We start from the raw sequence: 24,054 nt of genomic DNA on the forward strand, positions 1-24,054 counted from the left end.
GAAAAGTTTAGAAAAACAAAAGTATGCGACTTCTGTGGAGGCTTATTGGTATATCAAGCAACAGCATTTGACTGGCATTCCAGGAACAAAACTAATCAGCAACAAAATATACCCCATCTGATGAACATCATGGCTAAAGTACAGTATCACTGTTTGCCAAATCCTTAACCGTAGGAAACACAATTCTAAATATCAAAGATGCATATTAGTTCCTTTCATATTAATAAGATGGATGAATTGTTCTTGTGGTCTGGGAGAGCTAGTACTGGTCACAGCTGAATAGTTAAATACTTTATAGAAGGAACAGTTCAACAAATAAAATAAAAAATACAGCGTAGGCTTAGCAATCATCTTTAAAATTCTTTAAACAATTACAGGACAGATGATGCGACCATCTTGAGATCGTTTGTCATCTGTCAGCAGCCGTGACCTTGCTGCAAACAGAAACGAGCTGATATAATCTTTCTGGTAAAAGAAATGCTGTTGTTTGTAATAAAGAGACATTTTGCCTTCCATTTGCACAGCCAGTTAGAGCACACAAACATGAAAATCCATTATAAAATGGTACTTAAAAGTGTGACCAATCCTTATTCAGTCAATTAGAGGAAAAGTCTAACTCTGATGTTTGTCTTTTTGTGTCTCTGGCATACAGATCAGCAAGGATTTGATGATTGTGGTGCCTTTGTTCCATTTTAAACTGCTGGCTTGAAGTGTGTTGACATCATGAGTCATGAGTCAGACAAAAACAGGGTGACAAGGGTGATAAAAACGCAAGTTAATAACAGTGTTTTCTTCCAGTATGTGCAGGGATGAGGTTTCACATTAAAAAAAGATTTATCTTAAAGTATGGTGCTAATCCATAGCTTAATCCTTCAACCCTTTTTCCTGCTGAGGCTAATAAAAACTATGAGCCATAAAGTTCTTATAATTTCTGGAAACGGGTGCATGCTGGGATTTATTTACAAGAATTTTTATCCAATGAATCATATACAAATTGTATCCTCCACAAACAAGATTTTTTTGTTTTGTTTTTAGAAAAGATCATTAAACTGCTAAACTAGTTTTCTATTCCAAATTTAATAAAATAAAATAAAAGTACTATCCCACGACAAGTGGAAGATCAATTAAGAGTTTATTTTTTTCTTAAAAAGAGGATAACGAAAGCTTTTTTTGTTATTTCCTGCAAAGCTTGTATGCTTACAGAATGTGTGTACATATAGTGGATGAAGTGGATGGGATCAAGATACCGTTATTAAATTAGTATGGACAAAAGCTTCACTGTTAGAGACAGCGAGGGCTCAGCAGTTACTGTACCTTTCAAAACTAATATGTAACCATATCTGTTTTAAAAGTCTGATTCATATTACTCCGAATGCATGAGAAAGTTGTTCCTATCCCCACCACAGGAAACTTGAGTCTGATTTTAATGAGCTTCAGTTGGAATGTGGCCTTTGAAAAGTATTACATTTGAAAAGATGGAACATTAAATTTTGTAATGATGTAAAACATCTTCAATTTTTGACAGGACAATGGTGCTTATTGTGCTTTATGGGACCAGTGGTGATTCAAAGGTCATTTTACATATGACTCCACAGACAAGGGCAGCACTGAATGAAAATTAGGTTATATGTGATCAACTAAGTTATTAATCAGATTAAACTGGATTCTCTCTGCTTCCTATATAAGCAGACTCAGGGAAAGGGAGAATACAAATGAGCAAAAACAATAGACCATACTGTTTACTTATCCTTAAATGGGAAGCATTGTTTTAATACTGAAATCATCCAAATCCATCTGTGGTACTAGTTTCTCATACCACTGTATATATCCTGCAGAGAGCAGCCATCCATTCTGCACAGATCAGATTGCTGAATACAGATAGCTCTCTAATCCTGCTTAAAATTACAGAAATTAGAGCAACAACTATTTTTTTGCCCTTATTTTTCAAATAAACAATGCACTATTCTTAAGCCACGTTCTGTAAGATTAAAATGGTGCAATCTGCAAGCTTGTGTTATTATTATGATCATTAAAGAAGATTTAAGTACATTTTTAACAGCTAATGGAATTATATTTTTTGCTTATTTCAGCAGCGCTTTTAAACCTGGGAAGGTTGTGTGGAACCACGTGATTTCTGTATATGATTCTTATTAATAATGCTGAGAATCACCATCATCATCATTAACTTCTGGCTGTTACTTTACAGGTCAGGCAAAAGTTTCAGGACAGTTTATCAGTTAAAATTAGGAATCACAAAGTGAAAGTAGAAAATACATAGTTTAATAAGGCTTTCATTACTGCAACTGTCAGTATGTATATTAATATTCATGTTAAAACGAATTTTGAATAAACATATTGTTTTAATGGCGCCTTGTTCGTATATTTTTCACGTTCTTTCTTTCTTGCGTGTGTGTATGTGAATGCCTGTAGGAATTGTTATTTTATCATGACAGCCCCATCGAGACTCACATCTCATTTTCAAGGGTGTTTTGGGAGGGTCAGCAGCTGCAGCACTAACAGAAAAGTCACAATTTACTCACTGCAGAAGACATATGGAAAAATGATTAAACAATAACAAAGGTAGTGTCAAAGATCTAATTTAGTCACGCGGAGATACCTGGTTGGGAGGCCAGTCTGTTGTACTCACACATCTAGCTGTTTAACCTAAAACTGCAGATGCTTTTATTGAAACATTCTGGGGCCTAGTCTTGATCTGAACCATGGCGGATCTAAATACCACCGTCACTACAATCATTAAAAGAAGGGGACTGTGAAAACCAGCATCACTGCAGCAATCTATATTTACTAATGATTTTTATTACACAGGAGTTGCTGTTATTTACTTCATGGTAATATTGGAATAAAATAAGATAATAATGGTTGGAATCAACCAAGACAAAGTCTTCTGTGCTTTTCCTTTAGGTAATGTGGGTTTCCTATCGGCCCTCGGTTGATGGCTGAAGTGTCAGCCTATTTGTGGTGCATCAGCACACACACAACAGCGGTGATGAATGCTCTAGGGTTCGACTAAAACACAGCCATCCTGTAATGTACTCTATAATCTTTTATAGCCAAATTTTTACACCACTATGTTATTTTATTCAACACACGGGAATGTGAGCTACTAACTCCACACTCCAAGCAAGGTGACATTATCATGTCATGGCAACACTCTAGGAAGACAAAGTGCCCAGAGAAGGATTCTATAATTCCGATGCTTGCTCCAGAAAATGATCAAAAAATAAGTTATTCTGAGAGAGCCCACAGATGCTGAGCAAAGCAACAAGTATTTTGTTCAGTTGACAACAGCTATTACAATTAATTGCTCTTTGTGACTAGTATTTGCACTGAGTGACAAGGTGTTATTTCACCTTGCTAAAAGTTAAAACGGTAATACCCACATGTGAAATAGCACCTTGGGTTCACTATCACTCATTACAATGCACAAATGCATATCGCTAAAGCTGTCATCTCAGCTGCCAATATTCTGAATTTCAAAATGACTCTTCTTGAATATTTTAATAATGGTTTAGGGTGACAGGGTGCATGCAGTGGTGAGTACCGCCGTTGCTAGCAAGTATCAAGCTGAAATCAGGTTACGTTGCGGAAACTTTTTTTTTTTTTTTAGGTGCTTGTGAAGTACACACGAAAGATGACGGACAATGTAATTGGCATTTGTATAAAATTGTGTCAACCATCGGTTAATTTGAGAGAAACTCATTCCACTTATTACCTGAACCCAGCCCCGATGTGAATAACCCACTAAAACCCCAAAGAAACATGTTCAGCCCCTTATAACCAAACATCCCGATAAGATTAGAGGGTCGTCATAATCAAGTAACAATCACACAGTACGTGAAAGGTTAAAAATTACTGTCTACAATCAAGAGTTTATCAGATTATGGCCAAATGCCATCCGAAATGTCTACATGATAAAAGTTTAGGGAAGACTGCTGCAAGATGAAGGCAGTGATTGTTTTCACCACGTGTGACAGACAGGCGGACAGAGAGAGAAAATCAGCACAAAAAATCTTTTTTTTTTATTTATTAAATGTATCTGTTTCTTCAGCAGAAAAAAAAAGAGTTCAGGACACAAGGTTGCTTGTTAGCAGATGACTAGGCTGAGTCACTGCTGCTAACTCCCTCCACCATTTCCCTTTTTGTTTTAAAAGCACCCTGTGGTTTTAGTAATCATGATTATTTACTGTATGTAACTTATAATATTAAAAGTAAAAATAAATAAATAATGCAGCGGCTTCTTTGTACTTGAGAGCTGCCGGGTTTTATCAGGGAAAAGTGAAAAAAAGCAAGAAAAAAAAATAATGCAGTTTGTAATCCGTACATCTGCAAGTCCCCTCCAACTGGTGAGGGCACCATGTGTTTTTAATTATCATAATAGCCTCAAAGAACCTGTTCGGAGGGAAACACATATGATCCTTTTATTGCTGTGGTCTGTAATTTAAACAGTTTTAACAGAAAAGGTTTGGCTATGAGAGAAGTATAAAAGCCCTGCTATTGACCTCTGAAAGCCCAGGTTCATATCCCACACAGGGAGGCGGGACCTAAATCTTTGTTTCTTGACAGAGGTAATTGGTCACTAGTGACATGCACACTACTAGAACTAAGCAGACAATCCCACATCTCCCACGAGCACTGCCCAGCAATGCTGTCAAGGAGTTTTGTACAGGCTAAAAATACAAGGCAATATTTAAATATATTTACTTTTTACATAGTTTATGTCAGTGACCGGCCAGTCCCTGTTAACTATAACAGGAGTCTTTATATTATCACATAATTGGAAAAAAACTGTAGTGTAGTTAAAGCCTTATTGAGAGAGTCACCTTTTGATTTTTACCGAAATAATGATAATGTTTTAATCCCAATAATAGAAATATCTGGGCACCAGACAATAGACATGTTTTTGTTTTTCACCACTCACTTCTTGGATTGTTAACAAGACCAGTTGTTTGTTTATTGCTAAATAGTAAAAGCTATTGTAATTCTATTGATTTAAGTCTCCAGTTCAATAACAGCTAACTCATAGTTGCTGAAAACAGCAATCCGTTGAAAACTAATACCACAGTGTTTGAATGTTTTGGCTCTGTAGTAAAATCTGGATTACTCCAACCTTTCGAATATCAATTCAATATTCTTAGAAGTCACACTTGCAAAATGTGGAGAGCCATTTTCAAAGCACCTCTGCCCGTTCTGCTGGGTCAATGTCCCTTGCAGCTGTTCACTTACTGTCCTGTTAAATTCTCAAAGCTATTTACTCCTAGCAAATTTTGTTTTCTAAATTAAAAAAATATATATATTACAATTCTGAAATGAAGATGAAACAACTTAAGACTGCTTGCAAGCACCTTAATTGAACGTCTGAGTTTATTTCTGATTTGGTAATTTTATGTTATGCTTCCTAGCCCTTTACAATAAAACAGTTCCTTTTTTAATCTGAATAATTATTATAATAATTTCCATGACTCTTCTTATCATTGCAGGCAGGCTTTTTGTATAGGATCTCATTTGGCTCCCCCTGCATAAATGACCTCTCTACACCTAGGCATGAAAATGCTATGCTTTAAAATGCTTCCACGCCACCAAAGATGCTCCCTTTTTCAAGTCAATGTGAGATTGTTTGAAATGTTAATAATTAATGTACTATTTGCATACAAATCTAATGCCAAGTGTATTTATAAACCCCATCCTTTTTATCCATTGAGACCACATTGCTTGATAATATGCCAATTTTTATATGTGATAGAATATACCAAAAAAAACCCAACATATTTATTGTTTTTTTTTTTTTTTTTTTAAGTTCTTTGAGATAGTAAAAAAAAAATACAAAAACACATTCAATACTTCTCTCAAGTCTTTCAGCACAATTATAATGTTCCACCTCAAACTGAATTGGAACCAAAGGGGAAAGGATTTTAGCCTCAAGATTATGATAACTGCACTTTCCTCACATTATATGTATCTAAAACTTCAGGTTGCTGCCTCAGTGGGAGGTGTTTCGAGCTCCATGTTAAAACCATATTCCTTTTTATATTGGCCTATCTACAGACTGCAGAGGTGTGAAATCACTTTTTTTTTCCAGTTGTACATATGGGAGAAAACACAATTAAAAAGTACACATTCAGTGCTTACTGTAAATGCACTTTTTAAATATGATTTTAAACAGTATATGGGCAGGGGTTAAGGGGTTAGGAAGCGTTTTTTTTTTTTTGGTATGTTACAGGAAATGGCCCTCACCAGAGTATTAAAAATACATCAGGTTCCACTACACTATCCACATCTACCATATTCCAAAAGGTCAACAGCAGAAATCATTTCTAATATAAACCATTTTGACGATATAAGTAAACAAGCTTACTGCTATTAGTGCTATACTCTGTGTTTTTTTTTTTTAATATATGTTTTGGAGCTGTGACCAAAATTATGCTAAAGTAAACTGGTTCCTAACAATTTACGAGCACTTTACAACACACATAGCTTACTGAAGTGCTTTTTTGTGTTTGCTTTACATTCCATTGCTTGTTGTTTAATTTGTGGCACACAAGCAGACACAGAAGTCTAAAGATGGATTTTCATGCAGAGGCACAGTATTGCTAGAATTTTGTTAGTTGTAGGTGAGAGTTACAATGTGTAATGTTTACCATGGTAAATTTGCAAACACAGTTCTGTCGTTTACCATTCTTTTCCCCTTGCATCTACTGTGCTACATAGTTTTCTATTCTTCACTGTCAAATACTTTGTTTATCGTAGGCTTACCATGTTTCTAAAACACACACACACACACATTAATTTACACACATTTTTTTAAGACCCCCACCCCCCGGGGTTATTTATAGACCCACTTATTAATATCAGTACATACAATAACAAAATAAAATGTAAAAACAGGTTTACATAGTGTAGGTTTAAGTTCTGGCACTGTGAGATCATTAAAATAGACCTAATGAAGTCCTACTGTATTTAACACAATGCTATGTATGCATTTTCAAGGTATATCTGTACTATGTACACTGAATAGATATGGTAACTGATGTATTCATTAGTTGGAAGAAATTCTGAACCCAGACTTTTCAACTTTCCAATCAAAGCACAACACTCACTGCACTGTATAATGTCTGTTAACGCAGGAGAAACCCTGTTATACTGTGTAGATTACATGCTTATATGTTTCCATATCAGAAATCTCTTGGTCTATAAAAGGTATGACATTTTTAGAACCACATCTTCAGGCAAGAATGGTGCCTAACATTCAAGTACGTATTGTGACACCTATTCCTGAAGCTAAAATGGCCCTCAGCGTGTGCAGCTACATGAGTTTAGTATATTATTTATTATTCTGTTACACAGCTCATGATGAAATCGCTCCTGTAGTCATTTCTGACTTGGTCATAAATAATAAACAGCTAAAAAAAAGTTAGCTCTCCTGGATCATTTCTTTTTTTTTTTTATAACCCTGTTGGTTACATTTAAGTGTTAAGTAGTTTGAAAACAGAAAGTTCAGGGTTTGTTACCTTGAGTTTGATCAATTCAGTCATTGCTTGTTGATGCATAATTAACTTGCTACAGTACATAATACTAATCATTGGTACTGGTGTTGGACCTTATAAGGGCATCTCACAGGATAACCAACTGCAATGCGTATAGCACAGCTTGCGAGGAACACTGCACGAGGTATATACTGTAACATTCCTTACTGGGTTACAGTATAACCCACATGCTCATAACTGATCTGATTTTAGACTATAGCTGCTAATATAGTATATATTCTCTTAAATGTATAGGTCAAATACAAAAAACACTGTTCCTCACTTACCTTGTACAATCTTCTTTGGTTCCTAGTACTGTACTACATGTGCTTATACCACTTTTGTGAAAATCTTGTTTGTTTTGTTTGTTATCGCCAAATTCACGAAAAACAATAAAAAACGATGGTTTTCAAGTAGCTTTCAAACCCTTAAAAGAATAACGAAAGATGACAGTTCATTCATCACAGGGTCATACATCTTCCGACATTATAGGGTAATAGGCTTTTGGGACTGTGCGTTTTATGAAACCTAAGATGGATAAATATGGTGCTTTCGTAAGCATGGGAGCAGAGATCCTGTTCAGGAGACACCATTAGTCTCATCCATCCAGGGAAACTGCTACTGCAGTAATATAAACTAATAAAGATTAATCTGTTTCTTCTTACATGTGAAAAGCTTCTAAACTTGCTTAAAATAAGGATGAAATAACTTTCAGCACATCTGCTGCTGTAAATGTTGGGCACAACAATCTAAAACATGCCATAGTACTTACCAGGCAAGTCTGGTCTCTTGATGCCACCGGTGGTGTTTGAGCTGTTTCCAAGACCATTGAATGCCGCAAGGTTCTCAGTGCTGTAGGCCCTCAAGACAGACAGCATGTTCATCTGCTGCTCAAGATGGGCCTGTTCTGGTTTCATCACCCCTGGAGGAACTCCTTGAGATGAAAGAAGATTCAAGCTCTGCCACTGTTTCTCAAGTGGCATGGAGGACATAAGCCCCAGTGAGTCCTTTGCAGCAGACTCAGTTTGCATCTGGTCCCTGCTTTCATCCTCATCATCATCGTCATCATCATCATCATCATAATCATCATCATCATCTTCGTCTTCATCATCACTGTCCTGTTTCTCAGTGGCTGGATCATTGTTTCTGTGATCTGCAGCTGTGGCTTCATCTTCATCATCACTGTCCTGTTTCTCATTGGCTGACTCATTGTTGCTGTGATCTGCAGCTCCGGCTTCATCTTCAGACTGATCTTGCTCCTCTGAAGTCTCCATCTCATCACAAGAGACTTTATCAGAAAGTTCGTCAAGGACACACCTATTAGTCAGGCTTGTGGGCTTAAGATTCGAGCTGTCGCTGGTTTGAATAATCTTTTCAGCTTCATGACTGGATCCCTGTGATACAGCTCCGCTAGAAGTTGCGTAATCACTAAACTGTTTGAAGAAATTGTTTTGAAGGCTGCTTACATTAGTGTCCATGTGGTTTAGCCAGGTTGAAGTCTTCTGTTCTCGCAATGATTCTTTGCCTTTCTGTTGCTGGTTCATCTTATTTACATGGGTGGCTTGTTTGGAGACTATAGCCTCTTTGTCAGATTGTATAGCACTGATTGCTAAACTAGCTTTGTTGGTTGAATAAGACTCCCTTATTTGATCCTTGCTCATTCCTGCAATGTCCAAGATGCTTTCTTTGCGCTTGGTTTTCCCCAGATGGTTAGCCTGCAGATGGAGAGCCATCAGCTCCATGGATGAAGTTGTGAATGAACAGAAAAGGCAGCCGTGCCAGGCGATGTTGTCTTGGATTGTAACAGAAGAGCCAGGCAGAGAGGCAGAATCTGGCCTGACGGACAGATCGAGTGGTTCGTACTGAGATTTCTCGGGTTTGCATTCGGAAGGCTTGGCACCTGTTTTCTCCTCGCTGTGTTCGGTTGTCTTGGCTTTCATATCTGGGCTTTCGCTAAAAGGCTTGTCTTTCATTCCCTTGTCTTTCTTCAATGAGCTCAGAACCACATTGTCCATGAAGGCCTGCAGGGAGCCTTGGAAGTTGACACCATTGCCCACCATGCTCTGGTAAGCTCTCCCCAGGTCGGAAAAACTGGGCACTCCTTCCCCAGAAACCTCGGAGCCCTTGAGATTTTCTGACGCCGGGTCAGAAGCCATGTTAGTGCATTGCATGCGCTGTTCTCTCGAGGAAAGCATCCCCGATGACCAATGATGACGAAGCATGTGGCCGCCTCTGAAGTCCATGCTGGGCACTCCTTTGAAGACGCCTCTCAGGATGTCAGGTCTGATGAACACAGAGCTCTTTCCGGCTCCGTGGTCCTCCTTGTGCTCTTGGGGATGTCCGGAGAGAGGCCCCCCACCATTCTGCCGCTCCCTGTGATGGCGCTCCAGGTGGTACTTGAGAGAGGCTGACTGAGTGCCGGCGTAGTCACAGTGCGGGCACTTGTACGGTTTCTCACCTGTGAAAATAAAGATACAACAATTTCAGTCTAACTGGACAGTGGTAGTCACAGGTAATGGATCATCAAGCTTATTTAAACAAAAGCAAAAACTTCAGAACTTCATTAAAGGATGTTTGCTAAGTATTATGTGTGTGTTTGTGTGTGTGTGTGTGTGTGTGTGTGTGTGTAAATATATATATATATATATATATATATATATATATATATATATATATATATATATATATATATACACACACACACACACACAATTTGTTTAGATTATACATATGGAAACCATTTTTAACCTAAGAAAATGTGCGGTGTTACGCAAGACTGAATTGAATGATTTAAGTCTTGCTCTGCAGTAAATCATGGATATAATTAGCAAATGGCATACTGCTCAAGTAATTTATCATTATTTGGAGGGCACCATTCCAGCAACGATTCAAAGATCTGCAGACCTACTGCATTGTTCCTAAATAAACGTCTACAAATACAAATTCAATAAAATATTAATACTGGGTTGCTAGTTTGGAAGAATGCATTTCAGCTAATATTTAAAATAAACCAAGACAGAATTTAACACAGCAAATGCAATACAGTCTGAGGGAATGGACTAAGTTGATTTATTAATAAAATAAATCTCTGGTGCTGGACAGTGTTTTTTATTTATTTATTTATTTATTTGTTACAATAAAATAAAACTTAATCTGCTTTGCTTCTGCTAATAAGCCCAAGTTCAAAATGAGCATTTGCAGTACCGGTAGTACAATGATATTCTTTCTAGACACAAAGACCCCAACAGATTACAATATGCAGGCTATGCCATGTCAATGAAGCATGAATATTAATCAATATCTGGGCACACTTGTGAGTCTGGGGTCTCGACAGCATCTATCTTTTGGGTCCAGTAGGACATTTGTTTTATCTTATGCGGGGGTCATTTCTGACATCTGGGAGTTTACAGTATCCTGTTTTGCAACATTACACACAATTTACTGCTAAAGGTCAAAATGAACCCGCTACTACCTTTACCCTGGAATTCTAATGAACAACACATTCCCTGTACATTGATTGAATCAGAGGGACAAGAAACAGTAGTGCATATCAGAAACTTAATTTGAAGCCAAATTACAAATCACTGTTGTGTCTTAATTAGAGAAATATGGCTTTTCCTTTAAAGAAAACGTTTAAATTCTGTTTTTTTGTAAAGCATTGTTACTACATTTGGCCACTATGTGGTGCTAAGTGCTAAGTTTCTCATTAGAAACAAAGGTTATGAATAAGACCTTAAAGGGCAAGTGATTTTGGCCATTACAGCCTTATTAGTGCTCTTTTACCATGGTGTGTATTCAAAACTCCTACAAATAAAATGAATAACGTCGACTCGCATTGCTACCTTGTGTGCAGGTTGCTTTTAATGCACATTATCCTCTGTTTGATTTGATACTTTTTCATAGTAAAATACCATTTCTAATTAGACTGCAGCATACCGCAGTGCTGTCATTAAAACAGCTAATAGAAATGACTCACTTTATTTTGAATTTCCATACGGTTTATAACTGATCCTTAAATGGCAGTCTGTAAGTTAGTTACTGTATTAGGACAGGCAGTTTAACTGAAGAGGGTGATGTGTTTCTGTATTGGCAGCAGCACTTAACATACTGACATTGTTTTTTACAGTATACACATTTTTGTAATTGCTGGTATTTATTAGTTGTTTTTTTTTTTTCCAAAATACCTTGAGAAGTGTGTAATAAGGGGTGACATAAACATGTTGTACTAATTCGTCAGCAGACCTGTTTCAGGGAATTTATATAAACAGTACCCTCATTTTCCCAAAGTATATATGTACACTGTAAAAACTGTAGACTTTTTTTTACACAGCTGCTTATTGCTAAACACTGCCTTGTCCAGAAGGGGACAATCTGTGTCTCTAATTGCTGTCACTGAAGCCTAGATTCATTATGTGACTTTCCCATTAAAATGTGAGCATTAATTTGTATAATGAAATATCACCCACTGCAGTGTTCATTAGCTGTGCCCCACTGTATACTGCACATTGTTAGCTACCTAGAAACTGTAGTTAATTTCACTAATGGATATTTTCCCACTCAGTGTTCAGGAGGAAATTAATACTGTAACATTAGCTCTTTAACTTTTAGAGAATTTAAATTCAGTTAATTCCATTCAACAAAATTTTAGGAAGTCGTTAATCAAATATCTTATTTTATGACCATATTTAGTAAGCAAAGCAGAGTTCGGAAAAGACTGAAGGTTCTTTTTTTAATGGCTGTCATACTCCTGGTTTAGTTTAATTTGTTTTAACTTCAGACAGATTAAAATATATGAGGAATGCAGCACAATAATAAAACTGATTTCAACATGTGAAGGATTTGTTTCCTAAGTAAAACTGTATGTTTTTAAAAAGTTGCTACGTACATGAAGAGGCATACACACTGTAAACTTAACTAAAAAAAATAGTTTGAATGTTTATTCTACCAAGTTGAAACATTAGACTGCTAGTTTGTGTTAGTGCTAGGTACTAGGACAGTATGGGTTGTGATTTTAATGGTTTCCCTAAATGTACTGTTTTAATTAATACTCAAACACAGAAACCATGTCCAGAATTGTTCTTTTTTTTTACTCTGGCCAGTCGTTCTGTTTTTTTCAGCAAGTCATACTACATTATCAATACAATAATTAAACAAATTAATAAGTAAATAAATCTTAAGCCATAATAAATGTGTAGCCTCGTAGTGGCTAACATGTCCACTGTATGTCAAGTAGTGGCAAGAACATTTCAAGAGAAGAGGAAGCTTGTGACCTTGCCAATGTTAAGTACATTTAAATAATTTTCTGGGGTCGGGAGAGCAGGGAAGAAACAAAATTAGGCATGCCTATACTGCAGTTTTGTAAAGTAAAATTTTGCTGGACACTAGCTACCCAGGATAGGAAGTATATTTCTGAGAAATTAAGGTTTCAGTGATGAGAATGAGAAGTGGCTATGAATTCCGCTGCTGTCCAGTTCCTAACTGTTTCTACAACCGCATCCCAGCGTCTCTTGAAGGATCCCAATGAATCAACAACATGACTTGGCAACCCATTCTATACAGCCACCATATCTGTGTGTAAACAGTAGCCTCCTGCTTTCTCTCCTGAATCTGTCTCTACTCAACTTCCAAATAGGTCTCCGTGACCATGTCTTCACAAGAGTGAGCAGGTTCTGATCCCCCAGCTTATGCTCATAACTCACTCCATTTACTATTGGGAATATTCTAGTTGGTCTCTCTCCAAAGCTGCAAATGTTCATTTTGTAAAGTGGAGACCAAAACTGAGTGGTTTTGCGTGGTCTCACCAGGTCAAAAAACTTTTTTTTTTTTCAACACGTAGACCTTAAGTAAACCTTAAGCTGTCAAACTGTATCTGCTTTCCCTTTCATTCCTCAACAGTCCATCTAACCTAGCTTCACCACTGCAGCTACCCATTAGTCTGACTGTGGGGGGTGTCCTGAACTACTGAAGTCCATATTCCTCACCTGTGTGAATCCTCAGATGGACCTTCAGGTGGTGTGATGTTCGGAAGGATTTTCCACAATAGGGACAGTCCTTCATAGCTGATCCCAGGCCTCTGTCTCTCACTAGAGACGACTGCTGGACTCCCATTGGCTTCCCCACTTCTTCCCCGGCATCTACAACACAGACAGGGTCTCACGTCACTTCAGCACTTGTCAGAAACTGTTTTCGCTAAATCTGCTAACGCTACACAAAGTCAAACACATCAATAGCACACCTATTTTTTCCATTTCAACCTGACAGAACGCTGACAGTTCATAAGCTTTCAGTTTTTTTTTTTTTTTTTTGTGTTTTATCCTAGCTATCATCATCTTCTGGTAGCATGTGGTGGAATGCGTTGAAACGAACAATACCAGAAAAGAAATGGCTATGTCAGCAGCAACGGGTCTTATTTGTTGTAGTCTCTGACTTTGATATGAAACATTTCTGAAGCTCAAACTACAAAGTACAAAGTCAGAACGCTGGGCCCAGACTCATATGAACTATTTCTAAATTGGGCGGGTGTGTTTCAGCAACTGCAGAATTACATTTGGAGTTTTTAATGTTCGATGTTAATGGCAGTTGTGAAAGTTATGAAAGCTCTTGTGAATACTAAGAACTTCAATCAGGCTACTGTAATATACCTTTGAGAGAAATCTTATGATAGAACACTTGTTTTAAATAAAAACCCATATCAAAACACCTACAGGCATGATGAATAAATCATTCTGTATTTCCTCAAATGCCTTTATGTACACGGAGGCAGCTACACAAAGGTGATATTGCAAGGTCACTTAAACCTAAACCCACTGTTACAAAAAAAAAACAACAAAAAAAAACCATTTAATTGTAATAAAATGTTTTATGTTGCTGTTGCTTCTGGCTATTGTCTTTTTTCATGCGGCTTTTCAGCTTTTCATCAAGCCTGAGGAAGTAAGCAAACTACTAACTAGCAAACAAATTAAAACTTCTACAAAAAGTGAGTGGTCTTACACATAATGGAAACACCACAGGATATATCTAAGGTACAAAGCTGCTGTGTAGTCTCAGAAATGGAGAACGACATTGGTCTTGTCTAAGACAGTCACTGTTCTTTCTGTCTGGGATCTCTCCTAGTCACAACTGGAATGACCAGAGTCCTGCAACTACCTTTCAGGGAGATCAAAAACATCCTGTTTTCAGTTAGTGAAACGTAAAGCTGGCACATTACAAACCATGAATCTAAACAAACGTGTTTCCATTTATCACTGGAATAAGCCTGTATTAATGTTTCAGCTAATGTACAATACTGTAGTTGAACTTGCTTTTTGCCAACTTGCTGCACCAAGAATGACATCTTAAATGTCTCTAATTACACAATCAAAGGATGTAAGTGGAAATGTAACCATTTCTATTGGAAATGTACAGTTGCTGGCAATATTACACGACAAACATTTGATTATTTTTACACCACATGATATGGAGAGAGGTACGTGCATGGAAACTCATTAAAAAAAAATTGGTTTTTTGGCCAGTTTCAAAATTGAATCTGTGCAACGGTTTAGCATGCCTATCAGTGTGATTAAAACCTTTTGCTTATTTTTTATTCTTCATTGAAAATCTACGGTGATTGAAGCAGAATTTGATGAACAATATGCTATCATCGCCATTGTACTGTTCTTTTAGATGTATTTATAGTCTTAGAAGCTTGTGTGACCAGACTTTGTATCTGGACACAACAACCAAAAAAAAACACCTCCCAATATCTTTTCATTTAGTCGCTGGCAGGAATAAAGTCCCTGGTGAACAGTGGCCCGTGTCTCTGTCTTTAATCAGCTGACTGATCCAGGCTTTTAATATGGCTGTTCCAATTATTGTAAAAGTCATCTAGTACCTTATAACCACAAATATTGACAGTTTATTGCACAACACATTTATGACATTTGAAGGTCACATCATACATTATACATAGACTTTTAGGGAAGTGTCTGCAACGGGGAGATAATGATAACCTCACTACCTATAACTATTTTTGAGATATTGATTTTATATTTTATAAAATAAAATAAAAAAATGAAGGGTAAAGTATTTAAATCATGTGGAGCTTAATCTTTTTGATATAATGTTACAAAAAAAAGAAAGAAAAGGGAGAAGAAATGATTTGATGAATGGATATCATCCTAAATGTTACAAATACTGCAAGCCACACTACCATGTTATCATTAATATTTAACAACACTGAATAGCAGAAAATTGCTATTGTATTTGTATTTTGTCTATAACCTTACCCACTCTCTTTCTATAGGAAAACCTTTGATTAGAAAGAACAATCTAATAGATTTAATAATGTTATTTCTAACAGTCGCTACAGACATGACTGTGTTGAATAGCATTTATAGATAGGCCAAATAATAGTGAAGGACTGTGCACATAACAGTTCTGTTTTATTATGAAGGTAGAACATTTTCTTGTTTTTAATAAATTATATAACTGTAAGCCCCTATTTTACATTCTTACCCAAATGTAATGTAACATTGCAGAACAAAGAATGAAGATCAAATTCTACTAAAGTCATACAAGCCATCTGGGAAACAGATAAACATCAGTCACCCTGGCTGTCTAGCGTATTGCAACCGTGCCACTGAGAGTAAGCAGCAGAGTGACACAATCAAAACCTTCATTCTCCTTCTGATATTAAAGACTCCTCTAGTCCATATTGTAGAACAGGGGAGCAATTGAAATACCTGCCTATTCTGTTTATGGACACTAATATAGGCTTTTTTTTTTTTTTTTAAATGTCTCCCTATCCACCACCCCAAAGACAGATAGAACAGAACTGGCATTGAAGAAGCAATTAAGCAGCTCTCCATCAAGCCACACCCTGCTTCCATTAATTGCTGGAATAAAGAAAGCTTGCCTAATGGTGCCCTTGCCATCACACTTCCAAGCTAAATTGTTGTGTGGTTTTGATACTGTGATATTACACACACACACACACACACACATTTGTGTTTTACTACACACTACTTTCCATTATTACAGTCATGTGGCCTGCGATCCACTGACCTCTCTCTGTGCACACACAAAGAATATGCGAAAGAAAGCTTTAAAAAAATGTAAAATGTGATGACATCATTTCAAAGGCATTAGCTTTTAAAAATGCACCCTAGGGGGATTTATTTCCTTACTCCAGAGCAACATAACACCATCCGGCTGATGCGCTGTTCTCTTTTTTATTTGGACTGCTGCCATCTTTGTGAACGCCTGGTTCATGCAAGTTAATCAATTTGAGGTTTAGTTACACTGCTGAGACTTGCATTCTATAGACTGCTAGATAGTAATTCGAACTTGCAGAATTTATTAACCAAACACCAATTATCATTAAACAGCACTGCATTATCCAGCTTTTACTACCTGACAAGAACTACTTAATGAAATTTTAGATTAAAGTTATTTAGTGGTTGATTTATTGTACAAAACCCTAATGTGCTAGTAGAAGCACTTTTATTTTATTTTTTTTGAATGGTGTACACAAGGGACCTCTAACCCTCACTGGTATCACAGCAACCTATACGGCTCAAATTTTTTAAATGAGCATCACGCATTACATAGTACTTGGACAGGGGTTTGTTTTGACCTGTGTGGCAAAAAACTGTTTACCGCACAATGTTTGCAAGATGAAACAGCCACAGAATGTGTTACATATAAGACTTCTGAGTAAACAGGAGCACCAGATGTTCTTTGATGTTAATAATGGCATTTATTATTAATATTAATTAGACTGCATTCAGCAATACATTTGGGCCGTTTCCAAGTCAATTAAGCAAAATGGCATTCGGGAGATGTTGAGAACGACATTTTAAGGCAGGTGTTCCACAGTCCCTAATTTTTGCAGCTTCGGAAAAACAACCATTTTAAGCTGATTTTTTTCCTTTGTGTGTAGCAAAGCTATGTTTTCCTGCTTCAAACCTTATTACAATCTTTTCTGCAGAAAAACATAAACATCAGACCCTAGTAATGTTTTAAATGTATTTAGATAATACCTTATAACCTCTCTCTCTCTCTCTCTCTCTCTCTCTCTCTCTCTCTCTCTCTCTCTCTCTCTCTATATATATATATATATATATATATAGAGAGAGAGAGAGAGAGAGAGAGAGAGAGAGAGAGAGAGAGAGAGAGAGAGAGAGATTATTACTAATACTCACAGAGTGACTTTAATGTTCCTTAAATGTTGTGGTAGGGCACTAAACCGTGACATGTTATTACTCAGGATTTTCCATTTGCAAACATCTTTTTTTTTATATATATATATATACCAGGGATAGTAGTAAATATATTATATTTTATAATTAAACCGCAATGTGGGGTCAGAAACCCCTCGTCTCTCCTTACTCAAAAAAATATATTAGCCTTAGACATGAAAGGCTTTTAGACACGTTTTTCGATTTTTTTTTTTCCATGTATAATCTAGACCTTGAAAGGGTTATTTCGCCACCAGTGAGCTCCAATTTGGCATGAGTTTTTTTTTTTAAGCACTGCAATCCAGTACCATACAACGGTACATTAACAATCTGTGCATTCATTTATCAGTCGCACATTTTGGATTGTATATTTATGGCACAGTGCACTTTTCATAGCTGGAAATTAATGAACATGCCTCTCTTGCAACAAACAAGCACCTGTGCTGCATAGATAGTAATCAGAAACATTTATTTTTATTAGCATTTATGTGGGCACAATTCCTATTTAAAAAAAAAAAAAAAAAAATACATGTTTTTTGGCCCCTGATCATAGCCGGCATTTTTTTTTTTTTTAACATAAACTCATTTCCATCTATTCAAAAGGTCGACTTAATGAAAAAGACAGAACAAGAGCACAGGTCATTTATTTTTTGAGGAAGTCTTCTTTGCAAGCACACCATCCATTTATTTAGACTTTAGGTTGAACTAAAAGCTTAAATAGTGTATAGCATAAATAAAACATTAACCTCAGGAAAAATACTCAAGATTCAAACTTCCTTTTACCACAATCCCTAGGTTGTGTATCTGCTGTCATGCACTGTATTTTTCAGAGTTAAAATAAAGGTTGCTAAGTCTTTGATTTGTAAAACAAAAAAAGAACAAAAAAATACTAATATACTTTGAAATTAACTGCAAGCACCTTACCAGCCTTTCCAGAATAAGGAATAATAGTTTTCTATTCAGGATTGAGCCATAAGTTTCTTGGAACTACTTCATCTTTGTTTTCTTTGTATGTCTGTTCATGCTTTACACAAACAAAAGCTAAAGAGAGCAGCAAGGTTTTATTAACTTTATTATTCTTCAGCTTGATCACAGTTGTTCGAAACAAAGGTGGCGACTCGGATGGGAGAGATGAAGGCTGCACTGATTATTAAACTAGAAACAAAGAGTTGCTTTATTGGTTAAGTTTTATTGGCTCAAGATACAGTAATTAGGCCTCGGGTTCAGGGGCTATTATTTAACAAAAATATCCATGATTAGCAGTCGATAGGTATCAGTTCTTTGTCATGTACTTAAGGTTATACTTGTTCTATAAGTAGAGGTAAGTTTAATTGGGGGAATGGTTATTTGAAGTTTGAAACCATGGTTACAATTTGTTTTATCTGTCTTTTAGGTCACTTAAAGGCAGGAGCAGTGGTATTCCTAATGCAATGCAAGTTATGTCATAATACTGCATAATGACTCTTAAGATCATATACAGTGATTTGCATAAAATACATAACATTTTAAAATTAGTAAAAGCAGCTCTTGCCCACTGTTTGTTACAGTTTAGCCATATATGCATATACAAGTTTACCACCCTAATGGGAGAGGGGGGAGAGGGGGAGGGGGGAACTGTACCCCATACAGCACATGTCCTTATTAAAGATCATGTACAGCACCACTCCAAGAATGTTAATCTGTTGTGAAGGTCATTGACAGAGAATAATAATACCCATTGGAGACCTAACAATTTGCCATTTCAGAACATGGCTGATGACTCAACTATTAATAGACTTCTTATACAACTATAACTATTCTGGTATTTTCACAAAAGCTTATGTCTTCTATTTGTCATATCCTTTATCTGTTGCAGATATCTGACATATGGTGCAACTGAATGTGAACTCCACGAAATGTACATGGCTGGCTATTGAAAATCACACAGATACTGTGTAAATGTTTCATCTGAAGAGACAGGGTTCTTTTCTATTTTCTTTTGAAGTGATACTGTTAGAAGAAAGGGGGTATAAAAACTATGATATTACAGTTTAAAACAGAGCTTTGTTTATATAAAGAGCTAACACATTTGAAGTGTTTAGAACCTAAAAAATAATAAAACAGTAAGAATGATTCACTAATTGTCATTAAGCTGAGTTGAAGCAGCATTCTGCATAAAGTATGTGTCTGTATTTGTCTGTGAACAAAATAATACTGGCTTAAGCTATTTTTATCAGGCTTTAAGCATGTGTTCAGCATTTTTGGAATCACAAATGGAAGTTAGAGGGTTTTATCTACACAAGCTCAACATCTCAAGACTAATTACATATTAATTGGGATTTGTATACCTGCAATATTAGGGCAATGAATTATACTACAAAGTACTATTATGCATCTATATATAAATACGTTATCTTACCAAAGTGAACACTGAAATGATAAAATAAATAATGATTACCATAACAGTTTCGTTTACTGTACAGACGCTTTTTTTGTTTGGACATTAAGCATACATTTAGTTACAGTATTATTCTATAACAACCAACCATTAATAATATATTTTCAACGTATTTATTCTCCAGATAATACAATGTTGTGCAAAGAACTGTATTCTGAAGAGTATATCTAACTGTCTAATGTCTATGCAACTGTTGCTTTCCAAACAATATGAAAACCTACTATAGCACTCTACAATACTGCTAATAATGCCAATAAACCAGTTTACGGGTCCATTTCTAAACATCTGTAAAGACTGAAGGTGCTGGCCATTAGTAACAAGGGGTAGCAGTTCATTACAAAAGAAAGCTACTTCTCTTAAAATAGTTTCTTACAATACTTTCTATAACACTGTATTGTGTTAGACCAATTTTTTAAAAAGATATATGTATAACACTGTTTATAATATCTCTTATATCTTATTATTTAATTATTTATAATACAGCCTTAAGCAAAAGTATTACCCATAAATGAATACTGAATGCAAGCTAAGTTGGCAAACTATGGTGTTTTATTTTTTTTATGTAAGACTAAGGACTGAGCAAAGTATCAGTAATTTTTGTTTTCATAAGAAAGCAGTAATTAACACTTCTAAGCTTACTATCAGGGAGGGACGAAACAAAAGCAGTCTCCTCATGTTGATGAATTTGAACTTGTTAATGCCTGCTGGCTCACTGTGTGGTCCCACGATGCTGTTACCTTCTGCTAATAGCTATTCAAAAAGAAGGATTTGGGTCATAGGTACAAGTTAAGGAAATAGGTCATTAAATCTAACTGCAGGTCCTAATCCTTTTTTCACTGAGGTTTTAGAAGCATCAGAACTACATTTTACTGTCACTAATTTGCTTACACCCACAATTTTAAGAAGGGGGGGGGGGGGGTGTTGTCACTGTGAAATGAAAAGGTCAGACAATTGGCAACAAGGCCAATGCTGCAAGGGCTAGCTTAATTACTTACCATTTCAGTTCACATCAACTCGGCAAAGTTGTCAAGTGCCTTGTTTAGAACACTGGTGAAGCAAAAGTTTATATATAATAGTGCAGGATAATAATGCTGAGAATCCACCTTCAGTACCAGGACATTAGGGGCAGCAGAGATAAATTATCTAAAGAAACATAGCAAAAATAAATAACGCTTCCAACATGGCAGGCATGGCAGTTAGTGCCCGATTAGTTTTTGGTTCGATTTCTCTTCTGGGACAAATGATGACAGAAGAGATACTGACCAACCTGTAGCACAGAATCAATGGGTGACAGAGGGTAGACAGGGATTGCAGAGGACTGTGAGAAAGGCATCAGTCAAGAGTCATAATACCACAAACAAGCTGAGTGTGGCGGAGCAGCCAGTTTATCAGTAACGCTGTAGCTGTACCCGGGTCTGAAACATGACTCAACCTGGGCAACGTTCAAACGACTCTGATTAGGTTCTGTTCATTGCAAGCCACTTAAGGAAGGTATTGGGCATGTGACCTGGAGATTTTGACATAATGACTATTTTGTCCATAATGCACAGGGCTCTGCCAGATGAGTCTGAGTGCTCCAGGGCTGATATCAATGGAAACAAACATAAAAAATGTAAAACTTTGGTTTAATTTTAAAACAAACGTTCAACAGTCCGAAATTATTAATACAGTCGACGCCGCCTAATCAGGATATTGATCATCGGTATTTCTGTTTAAATGGGAGACAACTATAGGAGATGGTTCTTCTCAATGCTATTTATGTCGTTTAATTGGGACTTCACTTTGTTTAACTGGGATACAGTATTTTCAAATAGTGAAAGGCTTTTCAGAGCACAGTGCAGTGAGTACGTGATTGTGCTGTGACTTGTGTAAATTACATAAACCATGTTGAACTGTTGAAGGAGCTGGTCCTCTGTGGTTTCTCAGGCTGGTTTCATTCTTTTTCATTTTACGTTAAAAATAATTAACAGTTAATTGTTTAGGAATAAAAAAAAAATGACTTGTATTATAAATTATGTACCTAATAGTGTGATGTGATTTCATTCTTTATCTTTTCATTTAGAAACAAGAAAGTGTGACAAGGTCGTCTCAAATGCCTCTCGTTTAATTGGGACAGACGTTTATTCGGGATATTTTTACTTCTCCCGAATAAAGTGATGGGTAACTGTATACATTTTTTATTTTTATTTTTATTTTTTAACATAATAATTTTGTAGCTTGCCATTTATGCAAAGGTGTATCTGCAAGCACACCAGAATGCCAGACAGTTTATAATGTCAGAGAACTAACTAAGAAACTAGATTGGTCTTTGGAATCTCAATTAGGCAAAAAGCCTGTAACATTGTCTGTTCTAAAACAAGCTGGTGGAAGAAAATATTTAGATGTGTCCTCTGAAATATGTACTTCAAAATACTTCAGTTAATTAGACCTCGTTTGGAGCTGACCAGTCAAAAACCAAATACATATCTAGTTATGAAACCATCATAGCCTCCGTCTCAAATGCATGTATAGGATTTACCTATCTATCCCACTGCAGACCTGCATATTGAGCAGAAGCCAACAGCATATGATTGTGTTAATTAATCTGCCATTGTGAGTACAGGAACAGCTGCAGTGGTCTCGTGGATATGTTGTCAAAGGAAAACAAAGCAATGTTAAGCTTCTGACTGAATCTTCTATTACAAAAGAGGTCTAACAGAAGCTAAATTCATAAATCCACAGATCAATTTTTACCAGCACTAATGTCTGACCTTTAAAGGAATGGTTTTTGCATACTTAATTTCAGCTTGAAATATGGTCAGATACGTGATACTTAGGATTTGAGCCAATTCTTCTTTGAAAACAAACAGCTTGTGTGGAAGGTGGGAGCGGCAGACCTGGTTTATTAACTGCGTTGGGATTCTGTACATGGTCGCTGGTATTTTTAAAACAATGAATTTAACAAGATTAGGCTGGAAGGATCAATCTCTGTTACAGCACTTCAGTTTGGGGTTATCTGACTAATCAGAGAACAGTTACAGAAATCTTAGAAGATGCATTGAAGGGCAAAGAAGATGCCACATCATGACCCAATATCTATTTTTCTATTGTTGTTTCCTACCAATTACACACTCACTCTGTACATCTCATGAACCTATACTGAGTAACATAGACAAGGGTATTTTTCTAAGGGTAATATATCACCCAAAATTAAATGGTCCATATTAAAAATAAATGGTCAAAATGAGTCACTGAAAGTGCCACATCACAATATTTATGCACCAGTTTTTATATATTTAAATTTTGTACCCTTGGGTAAAGGGAAGAATACATATAAATTAGCCTGGTAATAATACTCTAGGCACTTTAAATATTACCCAATAATTACAGGATTAAAAGTTAATTTATTTCTATTCATTACCAATCTGACTGTCAAAAGCAATAAGTATTCCCTGAATGTTAAAACCATATAAACACAGTATCTGGATACTAGAAAAGCTAAGATTTCATGGCCAAGCATGACTACAATACAGGCCTCAAAAATACTGCATTAAACTGCTCTTTTAATCCCTTTGAAAAATAAAAGTAAACTCTTTTACTGTTGCTTTCTGTATTCATTCAGCCCGTTAAAGATCTCTAAGTAAACAAACAAATACAGCAGGAAGATGAAAGATAGAAAAAAGAAAGAAAAATGTTTGCTGGGCCTACATCTTGAAGCTAAATGTGTCTTGGTTGGGTGTTTTGGACATCATTCCAAAATGACTTTCAGTCATTCACTGAACTGATCTCAACAGGGGCGAATGTAACTAGAGCTGGCATTTAATCATTAAAAGAAGGGGGTTTGTGCCAACCAATATATCTAGCTGTGTAATAGCCTCTT

The 24,054-nt window shown here is 36.3% G+C and overlaps 1 protein-coding gene across 3 annotated transcripts in view; it reads right to left on the reverse strand.

Annotated features, from left to right (window-relative positions):
- The window catches only part of LOC121296546 (zinc finger protein 536-like), a 138,285-nt gene that overhangs the window by 34,152 nt on the left and 80,079 nt on the right, over window positions 1–24,054 (reverse strand). For 2 of the 3 annotated variants that reach the window (XM_041222227.1, XM_041222228.1), the window contains exons 4-5: window positions 13,523–13,675; window positions 8,314–9,999 (exon numbers count right to left, since the gene is read on the reverse strand). In XM_041222227.1, coding sequence (XP_041078161.1) covers window positions 8,314–9,999; window positions 13,523–13,675 — 1,839 coding nt within the window. The remainder of the gene's footprint in view (window positions 1–8,313; window positions 10,000–13,522; window positions 13,676–24,054) is intronic. The other variant, XM_041222229.1, reaches the window with a different exon arrangement.

The sequence above is a fragment of the Polyodon spathula genome, chromosome 21 (genome assembly GCF_017654505.1).
Source record: "Polyodon spathula isolate WHYD16114869_AA chromosome 21, ASM1765450v1, whole genome shotgun sequence".
NCBI lineage: Eukaryota > Metazoa > Chordata > Actinopteri > Acipenseriformes > Polyodontidae > Polyodon > Polyodon spathula.